The sequence below is a fragment of the Tetrao urogallus genome (genome assembly GCF_951394365.1).
Source record: "Tetrao urogallus genome assembly, chromosome: 5".
NCBI lineage: Eukaryota > Metazoa > Chordata > Aves > Galliformes > Phasianidae > Tetrao > Tetrao urogallus.
The window spans coordinates 13,606,490-13,630,675 of NC_136818.1; the positions used below are offsets into that span (position 1 = coordinate 13,606,490).

The 24,186-nt window shown below is 42.0% G+C and overlaps 1 protein-coding gene across 1 annotated transcript; it reads right to left on the reverse strand.

Moving 5' to 3' along the window:
• Nucleotides 1–3,603: 3,603 nt before the first annotated feature.
• On the reverse strand, nucleotides 3,604–22,827 carry MCOLN2 (mucolipin TRP cation channel 2; the record flags this gene model as incomplete). The annotated part of the gene is made up of 14 exons (XM_079535634.1): nucleotides 3,604–3,640; nucleotides 4,735–4,850; nucleotides 6,196–6,402; nucleotides 8,784–8,906; nucleotides 9,020–9,121; nucleotides 10,763–10,912; nucleotides 11,599–11,714; nucleotides 13,164–13,263; nucleotides 13,703–13,799; nucleotides 13,973–14,060; nucleotides 14,563–14,707; nucleotides 18,160–18,333; nucleotides 20,726–20,885; nucleotides 22,778–22,827. 14 exons carry the CDS (start codon nucleotides 22,825–22,827, stop codon nucleotides 3,604–3,606), a joined length of 1,665 nt encoding a protein of 554 aa, XP_079391760.1.
• Nucleotides 22,828–24,186: the final 1,359 nt, after the last annotated feature.

The following is a 24,186-nucleotide window of genomic DNA, read 5'->3' on the forward strand; positions in this document are numbered from 1 at the left end:
GGAGAGAACAGACCGATGCACACTCGCACAGAAGGTGAAAACACAAAGGTACGAGCTCTTTTTTTTTTTCCTCTTGATGCAAAAACAGTTGGAAGTAGCCGTGCAAAACAACGTTCTACGAATTTCTCAGAGCATCATGCAGCTCGAGGCCATACCTTACAAGTAACTTCAGAGAGCACAGCAAACATCCGTACGCCGTACTTACTGCCAGCGCCTCAGCGGGACACCACGCGCGTACACATACAGAGGTGAGCAAAGCCAGGTGAAACCCGCGGAACCACACGTGTGCGTGGGTCTCCCGCTGCCGCCGCACCGCGTCGCAGCCCGTGTGCGGATCGTGCTTCGTCCTCCGGCAGCCCCGAACCGCTCGGTTCCGCTCGCGGCGGAGGACGGCGGGCACTGCAGAGTCAAGAGTTGATAAGACTACAGAAAACGCTGCTCTAGTCCGCTACGAGAAGCGTAGTTCGCAGATCCCGAAGCCGATGCAGCCTGCAGCCGAGCCGTTCCATCGCTGCCGGGCTCCGCTCTCCGGCCCCGCGACCCGCCCGCCCCCCGGCCCGGCCCGGCGGGGTGCCGGGGCCCTGCCCGGTGTCGCGGCTCCGCTGGAACTCACCGGCAGCCTCCGGAGCCGCGCCCGCCGCCCGGAGCCGCCCGCCCGCCGCCCGCCCCACGCCGCCTTAACCCGTCCTGCGCCGCCCGGCCCTGGCCCGGCCCGAACCCCGCTCGTACGGAGCACCTCCGCGTGGAACGCTTTATGGCTGCGCGTTCTCCCAGGGGCGCCGAGGGGAGCCTTCCCACTTCCCGCTGAAGCACCGCGACGTACCCAGAGCCCACCGGGGGCTGAGACAGCTCTCACGTTTAGGGAGACACAGTGGCAAAACCCGAACGAAGAGCACTGACTTCCACGAGCAGCTGGGGACAGCACCAATAGGTGTACAGACTGCTTCCCTCCAGCATCAGACGTAGATGGATTTATATCAGCTATAGAAGAACAAATAAACAGAACAGTCCCATACCCAACAAGGTGATGCAGAAAGCATAAGGCTCACATCATCCTGGAATCTAGGAGCTAGCCCACAGCTTTACCATGAAGGACAAACTAAGCACCAGTGTAGGTGCCACTGGTCTGAGCGCTGGGTCTGTCCCAGTGCTGCCCACCTGCGTGATTCACCAAAAGCAGGCACATGGCCCAGATGCACAGGGCCATGCACGTGTCTGCTGGAGCACTGACAAAAGAAAGTCACAGAATGAAGTCTGATTTCTCATGTTTTACTTGCTACCAGAATGTCTAAGTACTACAGCACTAGAAATAGGTGGAGCCCCACGCATTAACATGACACACATTGTGCCACATCACCTCTACCTCAGCAGTTTTTGCTATTCTGTTCATAAGGGGAAGAGCTCAATATAAGAGCTTGAAATTGTACCCCCCTTACCGAACACTCACCTTGCAGCTGGCTCAGGAAGCTGTCTTCTCCTCCCTCCTGCCCTTTGCTTCCAGGTCTGTCTGTTCACTGCCTTCCCTTCTGCTTCTCTCCTTTTAAGACTTGTTCCCTAGAAATGAGAAGCTCATCACATACAAGGCAGCCAGAGCTAAGAGCCTTTTCTCAGGGCTGTTTGAAAAAATCCTATACTCAAGTCCTGCTTCCATTACATCATGTTACTCCTTAACAGCTGGGTGGCACCACCCATCAGTCAGCTGTGGGATTCAGGCCCACATTAATGCACAGAATTAGGAAGCAATGCACTCCAGATTTCCTGTTAAGATCAACCCTCGCAGAACAGAGAACCAATGAGGAGCTCCAATAACTGGCTCTCAGCTTTCTTTCAAGAGAAAAGCAGGGGGGAAACAAAAACAAGCCAGCCAGGTGGTGGAGACAAATTGATTTCTAAAATACATTAGTGAACTGTTCAAATACGCACCAGGCCTTTAACCTTTCTCCCCAAATTACTCGCACACTAGGATCATTATCTGGCCTAAGAAGAGCATCCAAGGGCTTGCACATTCTAGAGCCTCAATTGTTTTCAGATTCTTACAACACACTATCCTGCCTTAGGGCTGCACAAATTATTTTCTCTCCTGCCTTTTGTATCAAGTGCTGGCCACTCTACAGCACAACCAAATCACATCTCTAGAGCTGAGAGGTGATTACAGCTGAGAAGGCTGCAGCTGGGTTGGAATCTTCCATCATATGCCCATTATAGGCTTCATAGGAGCACTACTGAATGGATAAGGCATTTGCTTCCTAAGCCAGCAATTGTGGGTCTGTGTCCCATCCAGGGTGCCTAACTGTATCAAGTGAAACATTACTGAATTTCTCATACCTCTGCTCAAAGGCAGCAAGTCAGACTTTTATGTCTAGGGCCTTACCTACTGCAGGTAAACCAGTAGTGCTGTCAACAAAAGCAGAAGCTTTGGACAACACCATTAGCAACCATTTCCTTTTCAACCACTGTGTTTTAGTTCTTTTTACTGCCTGTAAATAACAGAACATGAATTTGCCAAATTCTAGTTAGTTTCTAACCATTATCTTATTGCACAACAAGCTCCCAGCAAGTCCTCTCTAAGACTTCTTCCTGCCAGACAGCAAGGGTGAACATAGGCAGTATTTTGAGGATGAATCTTCTGTAAGCAGCAGCTGTCAGGAAGGTAAGGATTTTGTAGAAGTTTTGCCAGAATCATTTCCTTTTTACCCTAAACCAAGCTGCCACAAGTCCTACTCAAGCAAGTAGAATGGTATTTCAATTCGCTTGTGAAAAATAACTAATCTTTTCATCATTCTTTAAATTATGGAAGTTTATAACCACACACAAAAAAAAAATTACCTATAATCAAAGCAGTAAGTTTAATTTAGACTCTGTACATCAAATACTGTGGGCAAAATAGCACAATAAAGAAGCCCCACAACAACAACACAAAACCAACAAATTTCTTTTCAGTAAAAACTGTTAAGAAAAGATTGTGATCTATAAGTGACATATTAAAAAAATTTACAAAAGGAAGAACAGCAAAACAGCAATCACTTCGCACTTCTGTGCAGCTCTACAGTTTTACATAAGTTTATTTCAAGGTAATGAATTGTGCTAATTACGGTCTCAATGTTGAATGCATTGTTTAAAGAGAAGGGAATCCTTTCTTGCCAATAGTTGTAGTTGCCGATAGTCCCCTTTTTACATGTGAGGTTTTTTGTTTGGTTTGCTTGGTTTTTACTATATGGAATTACATTTAAATGTCATTCATATATTTCTCATGAAGAACTACTGGTTCTGCACCACTTTCTTTTCTCTCAGAAGTGTTTAGCAAACAGAGCTCCCACAGACATCTCCCAAGGATTGGTCTTCTGTAATGCAACAGAAATCGGGGCACGAATGCAGTTCTTGACAGCTCTCCTCCAAATAAAGCTTCTGGGCTCTCATCCTGGTCAGTCAGCTGATGTTATATTACTGGCTTTTCTTCCCCCAACACCTCAATTAGTTAAGATCAGTCTGTTCACAGTGAGGCAGGTCCAGATAATGGATTCCATTGCAATATGGAGAATTGTATTTCTCCATATAGCTATGCTTTCTTTGCACATATTAGTGGTGAATTTCAATGCATAATCATCAATTGATAAGTATTAAGTTGTCATCGCTTTCTCGTCTGCAAAACAAAAATTCGCTCAGTAAGGAATAGAAAGCATTTACCCATGCAGAAGTCAAGCAGAGTTTTGCACATTCCACCCTGTGCTCTCCCAGTTTCAGGATACAACTCTCAACACACGCACAGTATGTTGACAATCAAACAGGAAACTGTTACAGAGCTACTTGCATTCCAGCTATCAAACTTCTGCCCTTACCACACTCCGCAGCATATTGCAGTAAAGCACATTTATTATGCTCAAGTAGATAATAATCTTGCACAGCAAATTGGATGTGAAATTTGAAGTCATATCTTGCTAGCATTTTGCCAGAGTACAGCAAAAGTATGAAGCTGTACTTCACAAAAGCTTCAGTATGTGAGCAGAAGGATTTGTTACACTAGATAAGACTCAAAAAGCTTTCACATTCAGCACTATTCCTTCTCCTACAGCCTTGGCTTTCCTGCTAGGTGGACTGTGCCCACAGCCATTTTGCACACAAGTTGTCAGGCACTCAGAGCTGTATTAGATTTCCTCAGAAAATGAATTAAAGAATAGATTTCCAGACCCGATGAGTTTCAGATGAGACCTTTGTATCTCACCAGGGAGCCTCACTAAGATCTCTAAAGGCTTGAGTTCAGCGTTTCCAACATTTTGACAGATTATGTTTGCCTCACAAACATAACAGAGCTTTGGAAATAAGTACAGGTCACTTGCTGAATCACATCCTCTTGCTGTATGCTACTTCCTCCAGCCTGGTGGAAAAGCTATTTAGAAACAGAAGGCTTACAAAACCCTAACCTGCAAAGACTTAATTTGCTGTCTTCTTGGCAACTCCACATCATGCTCTGCCATCCTGCGATCAACATCCACCAGCTTCTGCACAGTGATTTATGTATGAGCAGAACACTTCAAATGTGTTTAAACTCAATGAGCCCCCTTTCACCATTAGCATTCTAAACATCTAACACCAAGTAGAACACAAGAGGAATAAGGGAGTCCAAATACTTCATAGGTAGAATTCCAAGTACTCCAACATTTGTTTAAAAGGACTTTGCAGTGAGAAACTAACTAGTGTACTTGCGAGGATAACACATATCAAAAACACCCAACTGACCTTCTACAGCAGCAGATAAAAGGCATGGAAGTTTGTTCTTTTCTGTAAGAAACATTGCCACAGTCTTTTAGAAATTCATGCAGATCTGTTGCTGGAAACCCACTTTGTTGGTATTTCTGAAAAATAAAGCATATTGCTTACAACACACGAGAAGTTATCAGGCAGTAGATGTTCTAAAGTCTCCAAAAGAGTACAAAAAGCAGAAGCTATCTGGCTCATTAGTTTAATATGCTGTAAGAATTTAAAAAAAAAAAATGCAATTCTATCCATAAACACCATATATGTAGTGGGAATAGAGCCAACTACAAGTGACATAGAATTCACATTGCTCAGAATCTCTCTTACATTTGTTTACTGTCTATGAGACCCAGCAAGCAATCTTTAGGCATACTTGCATCTCTTGCTCCCATTAGCTGCTGTGCTCAATGGGTTTATTTTCACTAGAAACTGCAGTTCTGAATTCCAAAGGACCCACTGTGAACGTTCAGCATCACTATGCATAGTAAATGCTCTGCAAAACATTGGTTCAGCATGTTGAAATGTTTCCCTATTGATACACATTATGTGCTCAGAGGCAAGAGCAACAGTAAGGAACTATTTTGCAGTTCAGAGCACCCAATAAACTCAGAAGCACAGATAGTTAAGTTATATTTGGAGATGCTTAGAAAAATGGAGTTTTTGCTCATTCTTTAAACTGTGGTTCATTTTAGACCAGGCCTTATTCTGCTGGCTTCTTTACTTAAGTTAAGACCTGGAGAGTACTTTCCACGTTTGCCTTCCCTTTGGTTACTGCAGCTACTGGGAGCAGGGAGGGGAGTCAGCAGCAGAAAACAAGAACAAAAGGAAATGAAAACTCCCTTTCACTTTTAGCCCAAGATAGATTGCACAAGTTTACCTTGCAGAAGTAGTGCTCTTGGTTTGGGGTTATTTTTGTTTAAGACAAAAACAAAACAAACAAAAGACTACATTCCCCAGCAGCACATAATCCCCGTCTGGATACCTATACAAGTTTAGAGCTACCTGTTTGGAACTACTTAGCAGGAATGTGGTTAGCTTTTCTCACAGACAGCATTAAACCCTCCTCAAACTCAGCTTCTGGTGCCACGAGAAGAAACACTGACTCCAAACAAGACATATCCAGTTCTGTGTCACCATACTTACAATCTGATTCTTTCTACTCATCTTTCAAACACCTTCCAGTTATGTTTCCATTAGCTACTATCTTTTCGAAGCCAATTTCAGCAGCAGAAAGTACAAAACAGAGGCTCACGTTACAGATGATTTCCCAAGCCAATTATTGGTTAGTCACTTGGATGATTACCCAATCATCATCCCAGGCTAAGCTACACAGTTTTAATTTGCTAACAAGTCATCATAATTAATGCTGAATATTATGGTGCTGATGATGAACAAGAATGAATATGAAGCTGTTAGAAATGCAATAGAATACTGATGTTTTACCTTTATGGTGTCATAGGCGTCAGTGATCAGAGCAATAAAAAGGCTGAGGATCATGTATATAAACAGAATGATGAAGGAATACAGATATAACCGACTGAACGTCCACACCAACATGCTTTTCTGCTGGATTTGTGCAAACGTTGCAAACATATCATCACCATTGACCAGAGAAAACAAACACTCAGCTACTGTGTTCAGGTCCTCAAACTGGAAGATAAGGAACTCAGGGTCATATTAGAATTCAACAATCACTCATCCAGATTAAAGGGAAGATGAAAGTGCTATTACAAAAGTATTTTTGTAAGCAGGCAAAAAAAAAAAAAAAAAAAAAAAAAGCCAGTGGAAACATTCCAACACCACCATACTTTGTTTCTTTTCTACACATTCAAACATACATGTCTACAGTAACCATGATTACATTGCTACACAATTCTGAGCACTTCACAACAACACCAGAAACACAAGATTTATTCTCAAGAAATACCCTGCAATGCTCAACAGGTACAGCAACCAATAATTTTTCTCTGCAGTTGATCAGTTATTTAGATGTTGCAACAACATCATCCGTCATTCAGAAAGCCCTCTGAGCTGTAGCTAAAAGTTACAGCAACTGAGGAACTGTCTGGATAGAATTATGGTGTATTTCAAGGACATTATCTCAAATATCTGAGATATTCCTTTTCCCCAAGCTCTGAAGCTAAATTCTCATTTAGCTTCTGTACAATGACCAGGTAAGTACACTTCCCCTCTGCCTCTGCAAATAACCAAGTCTGTTAGCAATGCTTTGTGAGCCAACATAGTTAACGCACAAAGTTAAAACATTGCCATAATTGATGAAGTAACACAACTACAGTCACTTCAGTTACAATCCTATATTGAAATCAAGATGTCAAGATGCACATGCTTATAAGAAAATCATACTATTGCACAAGAACAACAGGACTGGTCTTACTATTGCTCATTTTCTCTTAAATTCTTTATTTTTAAATGTACTGCGAGACTCAGCAGCACATTTGTATCTAGGAATACAAGGGGCATGGCACATGTAATTCTTGAGCAACTGCTGAGTTCTGATGCCAGAGAGGAGCCTACTAAGCAGAGTTTACCTGCAAGCCCTCCAAATCATCACTACACTGCAAGCAGGATTTTTGCTCTCTCTCCTCAACTTCAGTAACAGAAGGGGGGAGTTACTAAAAAGAAAACTCTTCCATATTTTGTTTTTGAACTAAGGTTTTCAGGATCTGAGAATATGTATAGATCTTCTCTTCTCTGTGTGTGCACAGATCAGAAAGGACAGGTTGCACAGCAAGCATGCTGCCTGCCCCCCACCAGACTCTGCACAGCACCACGCTGCCTTCCAGTGGAGCTATGCAGAAATGTTCATAAACAACACCCAAAATCCTTCAGAAATACAGTTGCTTCTCTCTAGAGGGAACCTGTGAAAGAGTTAGCTTTCCACAGATATATTATTAACTATCTTCTTTTTACTAAGGTAACCAGTGTATTTGCTGCAGAGGTTGCAGGGAAGTAGGAAGAATAGCATTTGCGCTATGTCTCTCATAAATAAAATTAGTCTCTATCATTACAAATAATTCTACAGCACATAGCATATCAGAGAAATGCACTGCTATCAAGTTGAAATACATGCAGACTGAACATTGTTTCTCAGAAGAGAAAATTACACCAAATTTGAGGAATTCAAACTCTGGGCATATGAGAAGCTGAAGCAAGCACTGCAGTGTGCATCTTCATCACTACACACAGTGCGTGTAATCAGGAAAAAAAAAAAAAACAAAAACAAGAATAAGTCACACATTTGTTACTCATTAAGGGATAGTTAGAATTGATCACATTAGAATTGACCTTCTTTTTTGTCCCCCTCCCTCCCCCAAAGAGTCACATTGAGCATCAACCATGAAAAGAATCCCAAATTCACAGTTGTTTTTGCATGTATTGTGAAATATACAAAGCTTTGCTACTGTACTCAGGTTTCTGACAAGAAGAGGAATGCCCTAGGCAAATATTGCTTGTTTAAACTTGGTATCAAACAAAACATACCCTCATAGGAAGCAAAGTAAACACAGAAAAAAGAAGTCATTCCTCCTTTTGAGTCAAGATTTAGTAGCTGTAGTTACATTGCTTGGGAAAAAATTAGAAAACAAAGTCAGTCTGTGAGATTCTCAGAAATGGTAGCAGTGAACTTCATCCCAAATGCACTGGAATTACCAGAAGAGGGCGAAAGAGAACAGAGCGATGCACCTTCAGCCCGAGCCAGACCCGGCCTGGGGGGCCCATCCAGGCAGCATCACAAACAGCCTTGCTTTGGAGATTACAGGTCAGCACAGTTTAGAGTACAGTTACTTTGTTAGAAGAAGCAGGTGACAGAAGGTGCACATGAGAGGAGAAACACAGCAATGTTATTTCATGTTGGAGCTTCTAACAACAAAACACACACACACACACACACACACACACACACACACACACACACACACACACACTAGAAATAGGTCTTAAATTTCTAACTAGGAGCAATACACAGACATATACACAGTTAGACCGGGGAAGAAATAATACTGCTGACATACCTTCTCATGATATGGTCCCAATACAATCCAACCACAGAAAGTATAGCCAAGATAAATCATCCCAGCACAACAACAAAACCTTAGCACTTTGGGTAATGATGCTTGCATAGTTAAAATGAGCACCTACAAGTTAGGGTAGAAGAAAGAAGAAGGAGAAAAAAGTTACACATGAAAGAGACTTGAATAAGAGTGACAGGTATAAATTTTAACTGTTGAATATTTTATTTCATCCTTACGTTGTAAGTTTGAAAATATCCCAGGTATCTGATGACTCCAACCCAGACAAATAAAGTTGATGTTCCAAGTAAAATGCTGCAGACATCATAACTTCTGAGATTCTGAGGGATCCAAAGACAGCAGATGGTCAAATTACAAAGCAAAAGGCATATCAGCTTGATGAAGTTACACCAGGTCAGACAAATACAGCAGTGCAGCCCAATATTGAAAGGATGTTGCCACATCACAAAAATAAGACCAGAACAATTTGCACTTCATTTAGAGAGATCACCCAAATACACTAATGCTGTACATGGAAGCACAACTATACCAACATTCTTGAAGTTTCGCATGAAGCCCAGAAGAACTAGAGTCCTTACTTTGGTTACTGTACAGTTCTAAAATTGGACTGAATATCTCAAAATTTTTATTTTTAAAAAAGATTAATGTGCACCATTGTTAGGCCAACAAGCTTTCACTCTCTATTTTGTAATATGTGAGCCAGCATTTAAATGAGAGGTGAACCTCAGGACTACAAGCCACATCTGTGCTGCAAGCATTAACAGATTTGAAAAGGTTGCCAGCTGTTTCAAACTAGATCACTTTCACTACCAGCAATGTTTATAACCAATTCTAGTTGCACTTGGTCTTGGCAGAAGGCTAGAACTGGTAACAGTAAGCACACAATATTCACCAAGTTCAAGATTTCCCATCCTCATCCCCCACCTCACCACAAAGCTGGATATTGGTACATGCTTCCTCTGAAAGTCACTCTGAGCATTTGCCCTTTGAGCATTAGTACACATGAAGCAGCAACAGCACACTACCCCCCCATTTTTCCAGGATACAAAGTTTTATAAACATGTGAATTGTTGACACAGTTTTCCAATAAAACTAGAAGCTGCTAGCCAGACAAAACTCATCAGTATCAGCAAGATCAGATCTGGAGGTCAAGGACTAGCAGCTGACAGTGGCTGTGCCTGTAGTTTGGGCAGGTCAGGACCACAGGCTACAATAGCCATGTTTCTAGTCTCAGGAAACAGACCTGGTGTATCTGAGGGGGTGATTCCTGACTTCCCTGTGCAATATGCACAACTACTTCTATGCTTTTATTTGACCCCATCCCTGGAGGCATTCAACACCAGGTTGGATGGGACCCTGCACAGCCTGATCTAGTGGGTGGTAACCTTGCCCATGGCAGAAGGTGGGAACAAAGTGATTTTTAAAGGTCCCCTCCAACCTAAGCCACTCTATGATTCTTACAGGAATAAGATAATGCAAGGCTATTAGTTAGGAAATGCCTACACACAAGTTCTAAACCAGGGATTAGGGGATTCAGCACTGTGGAAATAAGAGATTTAGCTAGCTTACATGGTCTTCCTGAAAGACTTGGGGAAAGGGAACTGAAACCAGTCATTAGTCAGAACAGCCCAACACAGCATTCATTTTATGGTTAAGTTCACATATCCTTTTTGATGGATGGAAGAATACCATCATCACCCATAAAAGAGGTGTTCAGAAAAAAACATAAGCCCAAGAGTTTGTTGCTACAGATAAAATAAGTCTTAAGTGATAAACACACAGAGCCCCAGATGGCTGCCTGTATTCCAGTACAGCTACAAATGATGTAAGACAAATAAGAGCTAACAAAAAGTAAACAAGATGACAAGTGACTGCTGCAGCTCACTTTCATTTGTCCCCTAGTTGAAACACATTACACTTGATTCTAATGAGTCTAGTACTTCACCTAAAGCACCTCTCACCTTGGCTTTTATCTCCATTTTTAGGATTGACCCAGTGATTGTCATCACATCACTGATAATTACCAGGACATACCAGCCATTTATGAACTCCATGCGATCAGTGTAACTGACACAACGGTTGTATTTCTCCAAGAAGAAGTTCACAAATCTCTGTTGAGAAGCATTTATGTGTTCAGTTATAGGTCTCCTTGCAAAAAAAATATGTACAGGTGCCTCAATACTGTAGCAATACTCAATATTCACATACCCACTTTTGCCCACAGTATTTGCTAGAATAACAGCATAAAAAAAATCATCAGCCATAGCAACAGAAATGAAGGGGGGGGGGGAAACATTAAAACTGGTTCAGACCAGTGAAGACCAACTTTCCACAGAACAGCTGACTTCGTAAATCATCCTTATTAACTTAGCCACGGCTTGTTAACTTCTTTTCAACCTCCTTCACAAGCAGTTTCTATCAACCCCAAGAGGAGTAAAATGAGAATTCACTGTAGCCCAAATAGAGCTGTAAGCCAATTCTCACTTCCAATAGAGCCAACAACATCACCTTCTGCATCACACTGTCTGCTCTCACTTGCTCTTTTTGCTCAAGAATAAACACCCTCAAGAGAGGCAATGTAATAATTCATATTATGGTACTACGCAATCTGAAGTAAAATCCCTTTCTGCCATAAATTGTTCATCACAGACACTTCCACGTCCTTTCTAGAGGCAGAGATGCAGTAAGCGCAAGATTTTGCACCAGATGTGCTGGTTGATAGTTCAAAATATTACTACACAAAACTAGCAAACAATACAGAAAAAAGGAACATTGGTATTATGAGCAGTACACTTACTTGTCGTAGCCTCAAGGCAAGAACAACAGATCGTGAGCACAGGATGAGAGATGCTAAGCAATTTAAGATGACAAATCCATCAAAAACTAGAATATACAAACTGTTTTTCTGGAGAACTGTAAAAAGTCAAGGAAATAAAATAGATTTTGTTTTGTCACATCTCTTTAAGCACACATTGTTACAAAACATCATCTATTTTGCATTTAAACACTCTCATTACTTCATGGGATGAGGTTTAAATATATTCCTTCCTGAGCCAATACGCCTAGAGCACAATTACATGGGTCACAAGAATGAAAAGCATGTTTGAATTTTTCAAAATTAATAAAGTATAATAAAATTATATTAATACAGACATACTTTTTTCCCCCCATTAAGGTCATCTGTCCATCTTTGTGCCAAGTATTTACATAGGGTAAACATATCTCAACATCCTTAAAAGCCAATCAATCAATCAAACAAAAAAAAAATCCCACCTCATTTCTCATTCCCTGACCTACAGCCAGAAACTTGACGACTTTCTGCACTGTGTTCTTTCTATGCACAGGTTTAGAACCCAAGACACATGTTTTCCTTAGTTTACACTCTCAGTTGTTCCTACCAGTTTCACAACACAGATGTTTAACTAGACAAGCTATAGTTAAAAATTGCTGTCAATCATTGTAAATAGTGTTTTAGCTTGATTTTAATACTGAATTTTGCATGGTCCTTCAGTTGGTTACTCCATGTAAATAAACTACTCTAGACAACTAGCTGAAAGAGAACTGCCAAGAAATCACTGAACATAGATGCACACCTGAACACTTGATGGTTATTCAGAACATACTACAAGATACCACTCTAATATCAGTTCAACATCATCAGAGAAACGTTGGTTTTGGCCAAGCAAAACGCAAGCTGTTTGACATTGTCATTAACTGAGATCCTATGTAGGACATAAGAAAATTATCACTGTGCCACAGCCCTTTACAGCAAGTTTACAGGAGAAGTAGCTGCATAAAGTACAATACAGTGACTATTCCTGTGAAGCAGGCTTTAATACTCAAGTCTCAGCCATCAGATAAAGCCTTAACAATACAAGAAGTGTAGATATCATCCTTGCTAATATATATCATTAAATTTAACCACAACAGAGGAGGAAAAAAAAGTAGAAACTTCAGAAATAGCGTGCTTCAATTACTCAGAGAGAGATACCTTTGAAAAATATGAGGCTTCAGTTAGGAATTTACCATTGTTAGTACATTTAAGTGAACTATTCAAATAATCTCAGAGCAACAGAACAATTAAATCCTTCTTCCAGATGGAGCCTGACGCCAACACACACCACACCACTATACAGAGATGACTGTTAGCTCAGTCCCCTTACAGAAAAGAACTATTTCCCAAGATGTAATTACAAAGAGGTAATGAGTTGTATTAGGCAAGGCTTTTTGCTGTAAGGGCAGCGAGTGGGCAGGATGAACAGTACAGAGACAGTCTGGTTAGACTGACTCTTTCAGAGCAGGGAAAACACTGGGAGAAGATGCATAACACTGCCATCACAAATAAGTGTGCACCATACTTACCAGAACCGAGTATGTGCCAGTCTTTGCATTCTTGAATATCAGTATCACTATTAAAATAGATTTTGATTTTTCCACTGTGAGCTCTATTGTTGAAAGTAATCTGGAAACACAGAAGTATATCAGAAAGAAAACTAGCAAAATTTACTTTATAAAACAAGTCTTGCTAAGTGTTTTGACATAATATACATCAGTACTTGTTAGTCAGGTAGGTTTTAAGAAAGCTGTCATCATAAACAGTGTAGACATTTGAGAATATGTACTCAAAAAGGACAAAAGCGGTGTTTCAAGAAGTCAAATATCAGATTTAACCTTTAGAAATTTAACAACTACATATCCTCTTCTCAGGCTAAGAAATTACCAGCTGGAACTAACACTGTCCCATGGAAACATCTTGAATAGCCTTAGGTTAGAAGAGGAAAGTAAGGACCAGGACATGCTCAACTACTTTTCCCTTGCAATCTAGACATAAGGATGATGCTTGTGGGCCCCTAAACTCTGATTATAGATACAGTGTTGGAAGTGTCATACTCTATACTCACAGTATTTTGAAATGCATAGCAGTCAGGCAATTCACGGGCATGGATTGTTTGTAGGGCAACACCTTTCAGCTTGAAGGAGATTTTAACCTGTATAAGCCTAAATGTTTTCAAGAAGTGTATAAATATATACACAGATATACAAATGCACAAAGCATAGAAACTGAAAAAAAAAAAATCCAAACCCATCCAACTTACTTAAAAGTGGGGGAAAAAAAAAAAATAATTCCTTAAAGCATTCCTCCCCCCATCTTCCCCTCCAAACTAGTTTACCTGTAAAATTCAAGGTTGAAGAATGAAGAGTTCAATTTCACTTCAGTGTTCTTACTGGCTAGCTCCTGGGGCTTTAAGATAATACAGTCTGTGGGGAGAAAAAAAAGAAAATCTGTAATGTTAGAAATTTCACCTAGAAAGAAGCACAGAACTGAGACAATCAGTTTCCATCACAAGTCCTAATCAAACAAGTACTCAAACAGAGCCCCAGCTCAGGGGACCACACAGCAGCTGAAGAGAAGCTTTAGTGAAGCCCCTGTGCCATGTGGTAGTAGAGACACCAACCTACTGAAGTTACAGCCTTACCTGTGTCCAGAGATCCATATTTGAACATTTCAAATGGGATGGAAATTTAAAAAACAAAAACAAACAACATCCCAAAACCAGGGGAAAAAAAACCCACAACCTAATGATGACAGCTGAACAGCTTCCAAGGAAGGAAGGGAGGGAGGGAGGAAAAAAACATCAATTTTCCTGTCTTTTTCATTAAAAAAAAAAAAAAAAAAAAAAAAAAAAAAAAAAACTATTATAAAAGCATGAGAATTTAAATACTTCACAATAAGACACTTTTTAGTACAATGGTATCATACCTGTTTCTGTAGAAACATCTATGTTTGGCTTGTCATTGGAAGGAAGCATCCCACCTTTCCTGTACTGCTGTTTACAAATTTTTAAGCCTGATCCATCATGTTCGTAGCCAAGTGTCCCCAGGGATATGTTCTTTAATTGTCTGTACTAGTTTAAAAGCAACACAGTACCAGAAGTTAACAGAGATGCTTGTCCTTTTGCAAGAGACAATAACTTGCAGTTACTTGTATCAACACAACTTGATAAAAAACACTCTCAACTTGAAGACTTGTGTCAAAGAATAGATTTTGGAAAGTTAAGACTGCTGGCCACTAACAAGTAATACTTGGTATGCTGGTTACACAGTGGCTGGGTGCCCCGTACCCACCAGGATGCAGACAAAACAAACAAACAAAAAAAAAATAAAGAAAGACAGACAGACAGACCGACCCCTTGTCTGCTGGCCATTTACCAGACAAGTTTTATTAATTTGCCTGGTAGGGACTTCAGTGCAGTCCTGCAACTAACCACACAGACACCAGGGATATCTTACAAATTAAGCTCATGAGGGTATTCATTTTTACCTCACTTGGAACTTCAAGATCCTTAGTTCAAAATTCAACACATTTTAAGAAATCTGATGCTGTATAAATTATTTTTCTATCTTCAACTTAAATACCAGTGTGACAGCCAGTTAAAAGTACAACACTAAGAAATTTTAAGACTCACGTGACCTATTTTGATTCAGCATTAAGGCCTAAGTAACCATAAGCAATCTGCAGAGCTCCACTCCTTCTCCACAGTAATCCCTTCACTAAAGCAACCATCTTACAGTAGGCAGAAAATTAATGTACCCAAATTATGACTGGCTCTCTGAAGAGGTTGGGATTGGAAGTACACACAACCCAATACAGTTTTTATTTTAGTCCATAAAATCCACTCTAAGAGCAAAATCAAAGCTATGCCCTGTGTGACTACAGAAAAGCAAAGCCTTCACTGTACAGCTTGAAACCATGGAGCATGCACAGAGCTTGGGCAGCCTCCAAAAACAATTTAACATGCCCACTTTACACAAGCACAGAGGCAACTCAGAGCATGCCTGTGAAGAAGGTACTTTCTTTCCCCCTTATTCTAAATACAGCTCAAGTCACCTGGAAGGCATTACTGAGCTAGTTTCTTCACACGAGCTTAAAAACAAGGACTAGAAATGCAAGTAAATACAGCAGTGTCAAGACAAGCATTCTCCATGCATGGATCCACTGAAAAACAACAATAACCATTATGGAAGCCTAGCTCAGAGCAGCTCAGGGACAGACCCGTGTGCCAGCCCATCTCAGCATCAGCTGGCAGCATGCAAGAGCAGGCAGTTAGACCAGTGGTCCTTTAAGGAAGGAGGCACAAACAGCTAGTAATTCATTAGGTTTTAATAATTACCTCATCAAACACTTTTGCTTAGGGCAGCACACAGCACTGGTTAACTCTGAAAGATGCATTTAGCTTCCCAGGAGGCTCAGAATAAATAAACACAGGAAGTCAGACAAGGCTTCCCTTCTCTTAAGAATTTTGTTCAGCTAGTTTTGATACAAATTAAACACCAATTTTTTTATTTTTTTTTTTTTTTTAAATATGCCTCACTTGCTGCTGCACTTCCTCCTCCTTCCTATGGGCACTTTTCCCCACTGGCCCATCACATAATACCACTCAGTGGTCACTAAGAACTGCACATGGCGTGTCCAAGGACTGTCCTCATACACAGCCCTGCTTTGCATTGCTGCTTCCACTTCCCAATACATTTGGACAGCCAGGAGGAAAAGCCACCCTCTGTACCCAGTCAGAATACAACCGTAATTCAAACTGAGGAAGCCAAATCTGATTAAGGCAGGTCCAGTGAACAGAAACAGCAATTCACCACTGCTTCACATCGCTCTCATGGCATCTCCAAATCACTGAATCTAGCACCTGTCACTTGTTCACATATGTTCTCAGACCCTGTTTCTTTGACAGGGAAACACCTGGCTCTGAGTTGCACACACACACACCTTTCAGTAAGTGCTATAGAACAGTATAAGTAAAATTTCCACTATTACATTTCTAAGCAGCCAGGATAGAGCAATGAGCAGAGCACCCTGTTCTTCCAGACCCACTGTGCAGCTGGGTGCACACAGCAACTCCACTGGCTTCTTCATTGCAGAAGCTTCCAAACTGGGCCAAACACAGGAGCATGGAGAGCTGTGCACTCTTCCAAGTGCAGATGTCTGTTGTATTTTTCTTATTCCTACCAAGTAGGAAAATATCCCACTAATACACGTATAAGCCTAACATTTACTAAGATTTTACAGCTTCAGTCGTAAATAGCTGTGTGTTATCATCTTCTATAATACCATATCCTTCTACTTGCCTTTCCCCATTCAATGTTTACTTGAAGTCAGTTTTTAAAGACTTGCACACAATAATAAGCCTTGGAAACAGCACAAGCCACTAAATAACCCAGATCACACAATCTTTTAGGCTCCTTCAACAACCAATCTGCATTTATACAGCATAGATATATTATGAAGAGACCTTTTCCTGATGCCTGTATCATACACTGACTCATCCTTGAGGACATAAAGCTATTCTTTCTCTATCATCTTCTATCTGGACTTCATCTCTGCTTTAGTGCCTACAAAAGAAGGAAAGCAAGAGAAAGCAAGCAAGGAAGTAAGAACAGCATAGCAGAAATAGAAGCAACATTGAGAATTCAAAGGAGGATTGAGAAAACTACTGCAACACTCACTTTAACATATCAGGAGACAGAGTTTTATCCTTGCCCAGCACAGCAGAAGTACTTTGCATTTGTTGATGGTTTTGCTGTAGCCTACAGATATCCAAGAAGCAGCGAGTCCCCACAAGTGGGCATTTCACAAAGTGGCACAGCCTTCACACACAGCATCTCCACGTGCTGCTGGGCCCAAGGCAGGGGAAGGGTGAGGTGGTTTAAAGCTACTTAGTGTTCATGCCATTTGAACTGGGCCAGGGCCCATGACCATCCCAAATACAGGAGTTGGTCTCATTTTACACACAGACAACCTCTTTCATCTCATGACTCCTGGATGAACTCAAATTAATATAAAAATATTCACTGAATTTTCATCCTAGATTTATTCACCTTCCTCCCACAATTGTAAAGTAGCTGCTCTTCAAAGTACTATCCTTAACCAGCCCCCCTACATTCCTGGAAGTGCCATATTCCTCAGTTTGAGGCCTCTGGCACTTGCTACAAAGCTGTGATTCAGTGTAGCTGTAAGCAGAAAATTTTTTGAATACCATGCATAGGTATACCCAGACCCTTAGCTCTTCAACTAAGATCTAAACAAAGGTTGCAGTTCATGGAAGATGACTGATTTTCAAGCTTCCTGGATTTCAGCACTAAATGAATAAAATTTTGTCTTGAACTCATCTTCAGGAGACAAAAATGCAGACATCTACAGACAAGCTTTGTGACACCCATGTAAGGGGACTCGCCAAAATATCAAACTTGAAATTAAAGCGGAAACTGAAAAATAGAAGCATAGTAAAAATCTACTACTATTATAAATCAATCAGCTTCAATACTCTTCATTATGAACAAATACACTTACCTGATCAATAACATAAAATATGCTGTCATAAGCATCCTGTTGGGTATATATGCTGCAGCTGTAGTCATCCTCATCGACACCAGAATAGCCTTTCAGGAATAAGTGCTTAAAAGCAACAGTGTTCTCCTCTTTGAACGAAACCACCAACTGGTTACTCAAACCAAAGAAGACAAGCTGACAAGAGAAATACAAATTGAAGTTTTGAATGTTGTTGAAGCAGCAACATTTTGGGAGCAATTTGAAAGAATAAATACAAAATAGAAGACTGTGTGTTACTGAAATCCTGCTACAACGGGAACAGAGAACCTACCTATTTACAATATTAATTATGGCCACAAGGCTAATAAAGTCAAGGTTACCATATGCTGAGCATGAAAAACAAATCAATAAGATCTACTGATTCCAAAACTTTGAGCGCGGCAACTAAACAGAGAGCTGGTCACTGCTTTGTTTTATGCATCCATTACCAGCAGCTCTATCTGGGATCTGCCACAATTTCTGCGGATGATGCAGAGGGCAGAAAAGCAGCCTCCTAGCCCAGAAATGTCCTGCTTTGCTCCAGGACAGCAGCAGCTCCTGAGCACGGTACACAGCTAGAGAAAAGTGTTATGGGACCCCAGAGCAACAAAAAGCATCACTCCCTGAGCCTGGTATTTCTTAAGGAAGCTATAATAAGCAGCAGCAGCAGCAAACAGCAGATACTCCTCAGGATTTGCATTGGCCAACTGTATGGATGCCCCATTTCCATCCACCATGGAAAATAAGCAGTCCAGAAGTTGAAATCAATCTATAAACAAGATTTTCTTCATGAATATAATATCTGGAGGATATCCTGGGGTGCAAAAAGCTAATTATCATCCCAGGCTTAAAGTGAAGTGAAACTGGCACATTACTGTATGGAGTTTCCAAGAAGCAGAGAAGTAGTAAGAGAAACTGCAAGCAAGGGAACCATGAACTCAGAATTCCCCCAAAGCAAGCAAGCAGGCTCCACTAACATTCAGATTTCTACAATGAAGGTAATGGAAATCAAACACTCTTCACTGGGATTCTTCATCTGTTGTCTTAGGCAGCAATTGCTTAGACTGGGAACAAGCTGAAGGGATGCATGCAGCAGTACTGCTTAGACCAAGGCCTTCTAGTTGCATAGCAAAGCCATGACCAGGATAAAGAAAAAGGGATGCCAGCAGTGCCTGGTATACATTACCTTCAGATTAAGTACCGAATCTTCACACTTTTAACCAATTTCTAAATTAATTGTAAAAATTATTATCTGAGTGCTACAAATGAGTCTGCAGCACTCAGGATAACTGGAAAAGGATCAGGGGTGTTCCAACCGCAACACAGAAAACAAGCATACACAGCAGGGTTTGCTCAGGGGACTCCCCAGGGCATTTCAGCACAGTTTTAAGTAAAGCTCATTCTCCAAACTGGAACAGAAGTAACAGAGCACTGTTCTACTCACAGAGGGCCACGAATGGCTGGGACAGTACCTTCAGTGCATTCCTCAGGACTCAGCCTGAAGGCTAGGACAGGTCTACTGACCCTGAAGGGTCTTGTAAAGCCTCATATTTCAACTGGAGCAAATCTCATATTTCATCTGGTCATATCTAAAAGGATCAACCACTGCAGCCCATTCCAACCTGCAGCCCAAGTTGTACTGGGACACCAAGCCCACAGCAACGAGGCCAGAGACTTCATCCGATCCTTCCAGCGGGGATCCGGAGGGTGGAAGTGCTCAGCAAAGGCAGGGTCACATAAGCATGGTAGAGCTTTGTTCTATCAGGTAAGCCAAATACCAGCCTGAAATCCTCCAGTTCAACGAGTTTTAAGGAGTTGTATATTTATCTACACTTGCAAAGTGTCCGGCATCAGCGTCCTACATTTCAAAGGTCCGGAAAAAAAATACTGATGATTTTTCTACTCACACATCTGTCCTGTTTTGCTTCCCTCACTCTCCAGTCAGCATTTCTCAGTGGACTGCAAGATAACCAACCACACCATGATAGCAGTGTTGTTCAAACACCTGCTCTCCTTTGCCTCTATTTATGCTGTCTATGGACTGTTTGAAACACTGAAGCAAGAGACGTCTGATTTCAACTGCCCAGCCATCAGCAGGCAGACTGTAGCATTTTCACATTGAACGCTTACACTTGATGTTCCTGCTGTGTTATGAAAACCATCCCTTTTGAAATGGCCCAGAGAAACAATTATATATGAATGAAATAGGAAGCAGAACATGCAGCAGTACTGCAGCAGCAAGCACTTGGTAAGGTCATGCTGGATTTCGTGGAAAGGATGAGTCATTTGTTTTAAAACAGTACCTTAGAAACAGCTAATTAGCTGGTCAAACACTGCCCCAAAACCTTCAGCAGGCATTTGTAATTTAGGTTATGTTATTTTTCCCCTTCCATACATGCCTTCCACAGCACTTTTTTCTTTCGAGACTGGAGCAGCAAGCCTAAGGCAGTAAGGGATACCCAGGGATGGCAGAGTGCAGGATCACAGATCTGCTTCTCCCGCATGACATCACTGTGCTTTCTAAGAGTAACAACAAGGTAAAGATTACCTGAGAGGTCACCATAACTATCTTCAAAATCTGCAAAGCCAGCTTCCATGGTATCTGGTGTCTTGCTCTGTATTTGTCACAGGGGTTCATGAAGTAAAACTTCAAATCCTCTTTTAGAGCCGTCTCTTTTAGATCTAAATCTGACTGAGCCATCATATTTCTGCCATATAAACAATATGTTAATTAGAAATCAGCAGAATGCTTCAGCAAATGATTTCTTCATGTTGCAGTTTCACCTTAGACATTCACATTACATTGAAGGTGAAGTTCTCAGTGTTTTGTCTTAAAACAGCAAAAGTTAAGAAGCATTTCCCTTCAATCACATCATTAAAATAATTCAACTGTAGCAACAGCTATTTCCCAGGAAGCAGTCATTAGACAGAACACTTGAGAGTAGACTTGGTACAGCTGTTACCTGCTTTTTAAAGCTGAAGCTTTGGGACAAGCAGAGGCTGCTGTTAGCACCTCCCCGAACAACTCACATTTCACCACCAGAAACAAGTGCTGAAAAAAGCTGAGTACAGCACACTGGTGTTACAAACATGCCATTTTAAGGGTTAAAGTCACAGATATTTATTTAAATACTTATGCACGTCATATACACACACATATATCGGAGGAACAAGCACAGAAGGCTGTTGTAGAAGCCTAGAATCACAGATATTTCTCCTTCCGAACCAAATGCCACACTGGAAACTCTCCCCCTCTCCCAGATTTCCAATCCCTTTTACAGGACTGCAGTTGTCAGAACTTCACCTCCCCACACAAAGGTCAGAACAAAACAGTTATCAGTTGTTGGGAGAGAGAAGTTAAAGAACAAGCGCATCAGAGGCAGCCATGCATGCTAGTTACCAGCCACATTAGCCATCAGCCAAAATACTCCCTGTGGTCTGAGCTTCAGAGAAGTAATCACTTTCTCTCCAGATCAAAACAAAAACGAACAAACAAACAAACCCACCTCATTCCAAGTTCTCAAATGCATTTTTACTTCTTTATTCTCACCTGCCTTAGTGTTACTGCCTGAACTGCAGGCCATGAAGCACACGTGGTTTGCCAGGACCCGCAGCCTCCAAGCAAGAGAGTGAGCTGAACACAGCCAAGGCATCACAGTGCCGTTCCCCCACAGCAGGAAGTGAAAATTAATTTTAGCACTCAGATCTCAAACGTTATCTTTATTACACCTCATATCAATCATTCACAGAGATGACAGGAGGTGCGCTGCCTTTGATTTTGAGGCAGGGAAAACACAGGAAGGTTTTTAAAAAGAAAACTTGAAGAGTACAGCTCTATTTAGCCTTATAAAAAAAATAATAATAATAAAAAACAGCAAACATTACTAAAGCTAGCCCAGTATAAGAGAGAAACTTAGAAGAAAAAAGACCACCTAATAGAAAAACATATCACAATTATAGCTGGGAGTACTCTCTAGGAAGCAAAGCACATTTGCATTGTAACCCAGCCTGACACCCCACAACTGCTGCCTTGTGCCGGATTCTCTTCAACAGGCAGAAGCAGCACTGCTATGCACACATAACGATGAGAGAGGAAGACCCACACTAGAAGCAACAGGAGCAGGTGGGAAGGAAATAGGACACAGTCTTAAGCTGGGTCTGACTTAAATTTAAAGCATGAAAGTGTGACAAAACTTCTCCAAGACAGAAAAATTCTCCCCTAGACTTCCAGTCAAGGCTGAAGGAACAGCCCTTAACTCAAACGACAAGCCTTCTGACAAGGGCTATTTTCTTAGAGAATTCACATACATACCATAAAAATACGGTGGGATTTTCCAAAGCCGACTTTCAAGCCCCTGCAGCTACTCTAGCAGCTTGACAAACAACAAACTTTCACTTCTGCACAGCTTCACCCAGCGCGCAGCTGAGAGCCACCGGCGCTGCCCTCAGCTCCCTCCGCGGATCAGCTGCGGAAACCCCCAGCAGGGCAGCAGCAAAGGGCAGCTCGCGGCACAGCTCGCGGCACAGCCCGCTATCAGCCCGCTATCAGCCCGCTGCCGCCCCGCGCCCCCCGCCCCAGGGCCGCGCTGACCCCGCTCACCCGCAGCTGGGGGCCCGCCCAGCGGGCAGGCACTTGAGGGAGATCTCCATGCGGCGCGGGTCGCGCTGCCCCCGGCGAGCCGGACGAAGGCTGCTACAGAACGACCGACCTCTACCGCACAACCCCAACCCACCGAACTGCGGCCCCGCCTGCCCCTTAAAGGGCACGGGCGGAGGAGGGCGCGTCATGGGCCGGGCCCAAACGACCCGAGCGGCTGTTGCCCGCCGGGAGTGGCTACGGTGAGCTCTCATCAGTGCCCGGGCACCTGCGAAGCCTTGGTACGGAAGCCGTGGCCCAGCTTTTAGCTCGATGAGGTGACAACCAGCACACGATGTGTTGAGAAGAAAGATTTAAAAGCCCCTGCACCCACACCAGGTCTTATACATGCACATTCTTAGGTTGTGTGTTGTCAAAGATCTGTAAGTGGTTGAAAGTGTCAACAGAACACATGGTCGCTTATTGTTTGCCTCTCAAGGCCAGGATGCCGTGAACCTCCTTGAAAAGCTTCAGAAGTCCACGACCTGAAGCAGCTGTCAGAGAAGTTTCGGCACAAAAGCACCTGTAGTGCAAGGCTTTGCACTCACTTACTGCTTCCCATGGCACCCTGCACAGCTGTTACCAAGAGCCAGGGGAGACCAGCTCCTCACTGTGGCACCCAAGAAGGAGCCTGGCTCCAGGCAGTGCACATCTGCATGCTGTATGTCCTGCTTCAGAAATTACATAATGTACAATCGTACATATTGTTCATTTTTAATCTTATATACTAACCTGGCAAAATATTTACTCTTCAAATGACCACCCATACACACAGTAGTTATCGCAACTGCAGGTGTTTATTGTAGTGCATTTACAGTAGGTAAACATCCAGACAAAAGGTGTTTAGTGTGCACTGTGTTGGTGTGCAGCATACAGAATTTCATTGCATGATTTCACACACACTTACGGGATTGTTGCTTAAAATGCAGGTTATCTAAAATATGCTTTCCTTTGTCTTTCTATTCTTCTCCTATAGTGAAGAGACTATAGGAAATAAGGCATCCATTGCACGGTACCACAATGAGCAAACTATATAAACTAAGTTGACAAAACTGAACTTGTGTAAGACCTAATGTTCTAGACAGCTACAGACAGTACCAGGTCATACAGCATGGTAGGAAACATCAGTTTCTAATGTATGGTGAGATGACTCTCAGAGTCTATGTCTTTACCTTAGTCCAGGTTTATAGACTGGTACACTAAAGGAAGTTCTCTACTTAAAAATAAATACTTTAAAAGTTCTTCTGCCTGACTATTCCTTAAAAAATGTAAGATCAGCACACTGCTCAGCAGAATGCTGTAAGGGACCCTTGGCTGGGGCTGGATGTGGGACATCCACATCTCTCCACTCACCTCACCCCTCCGACTTCATT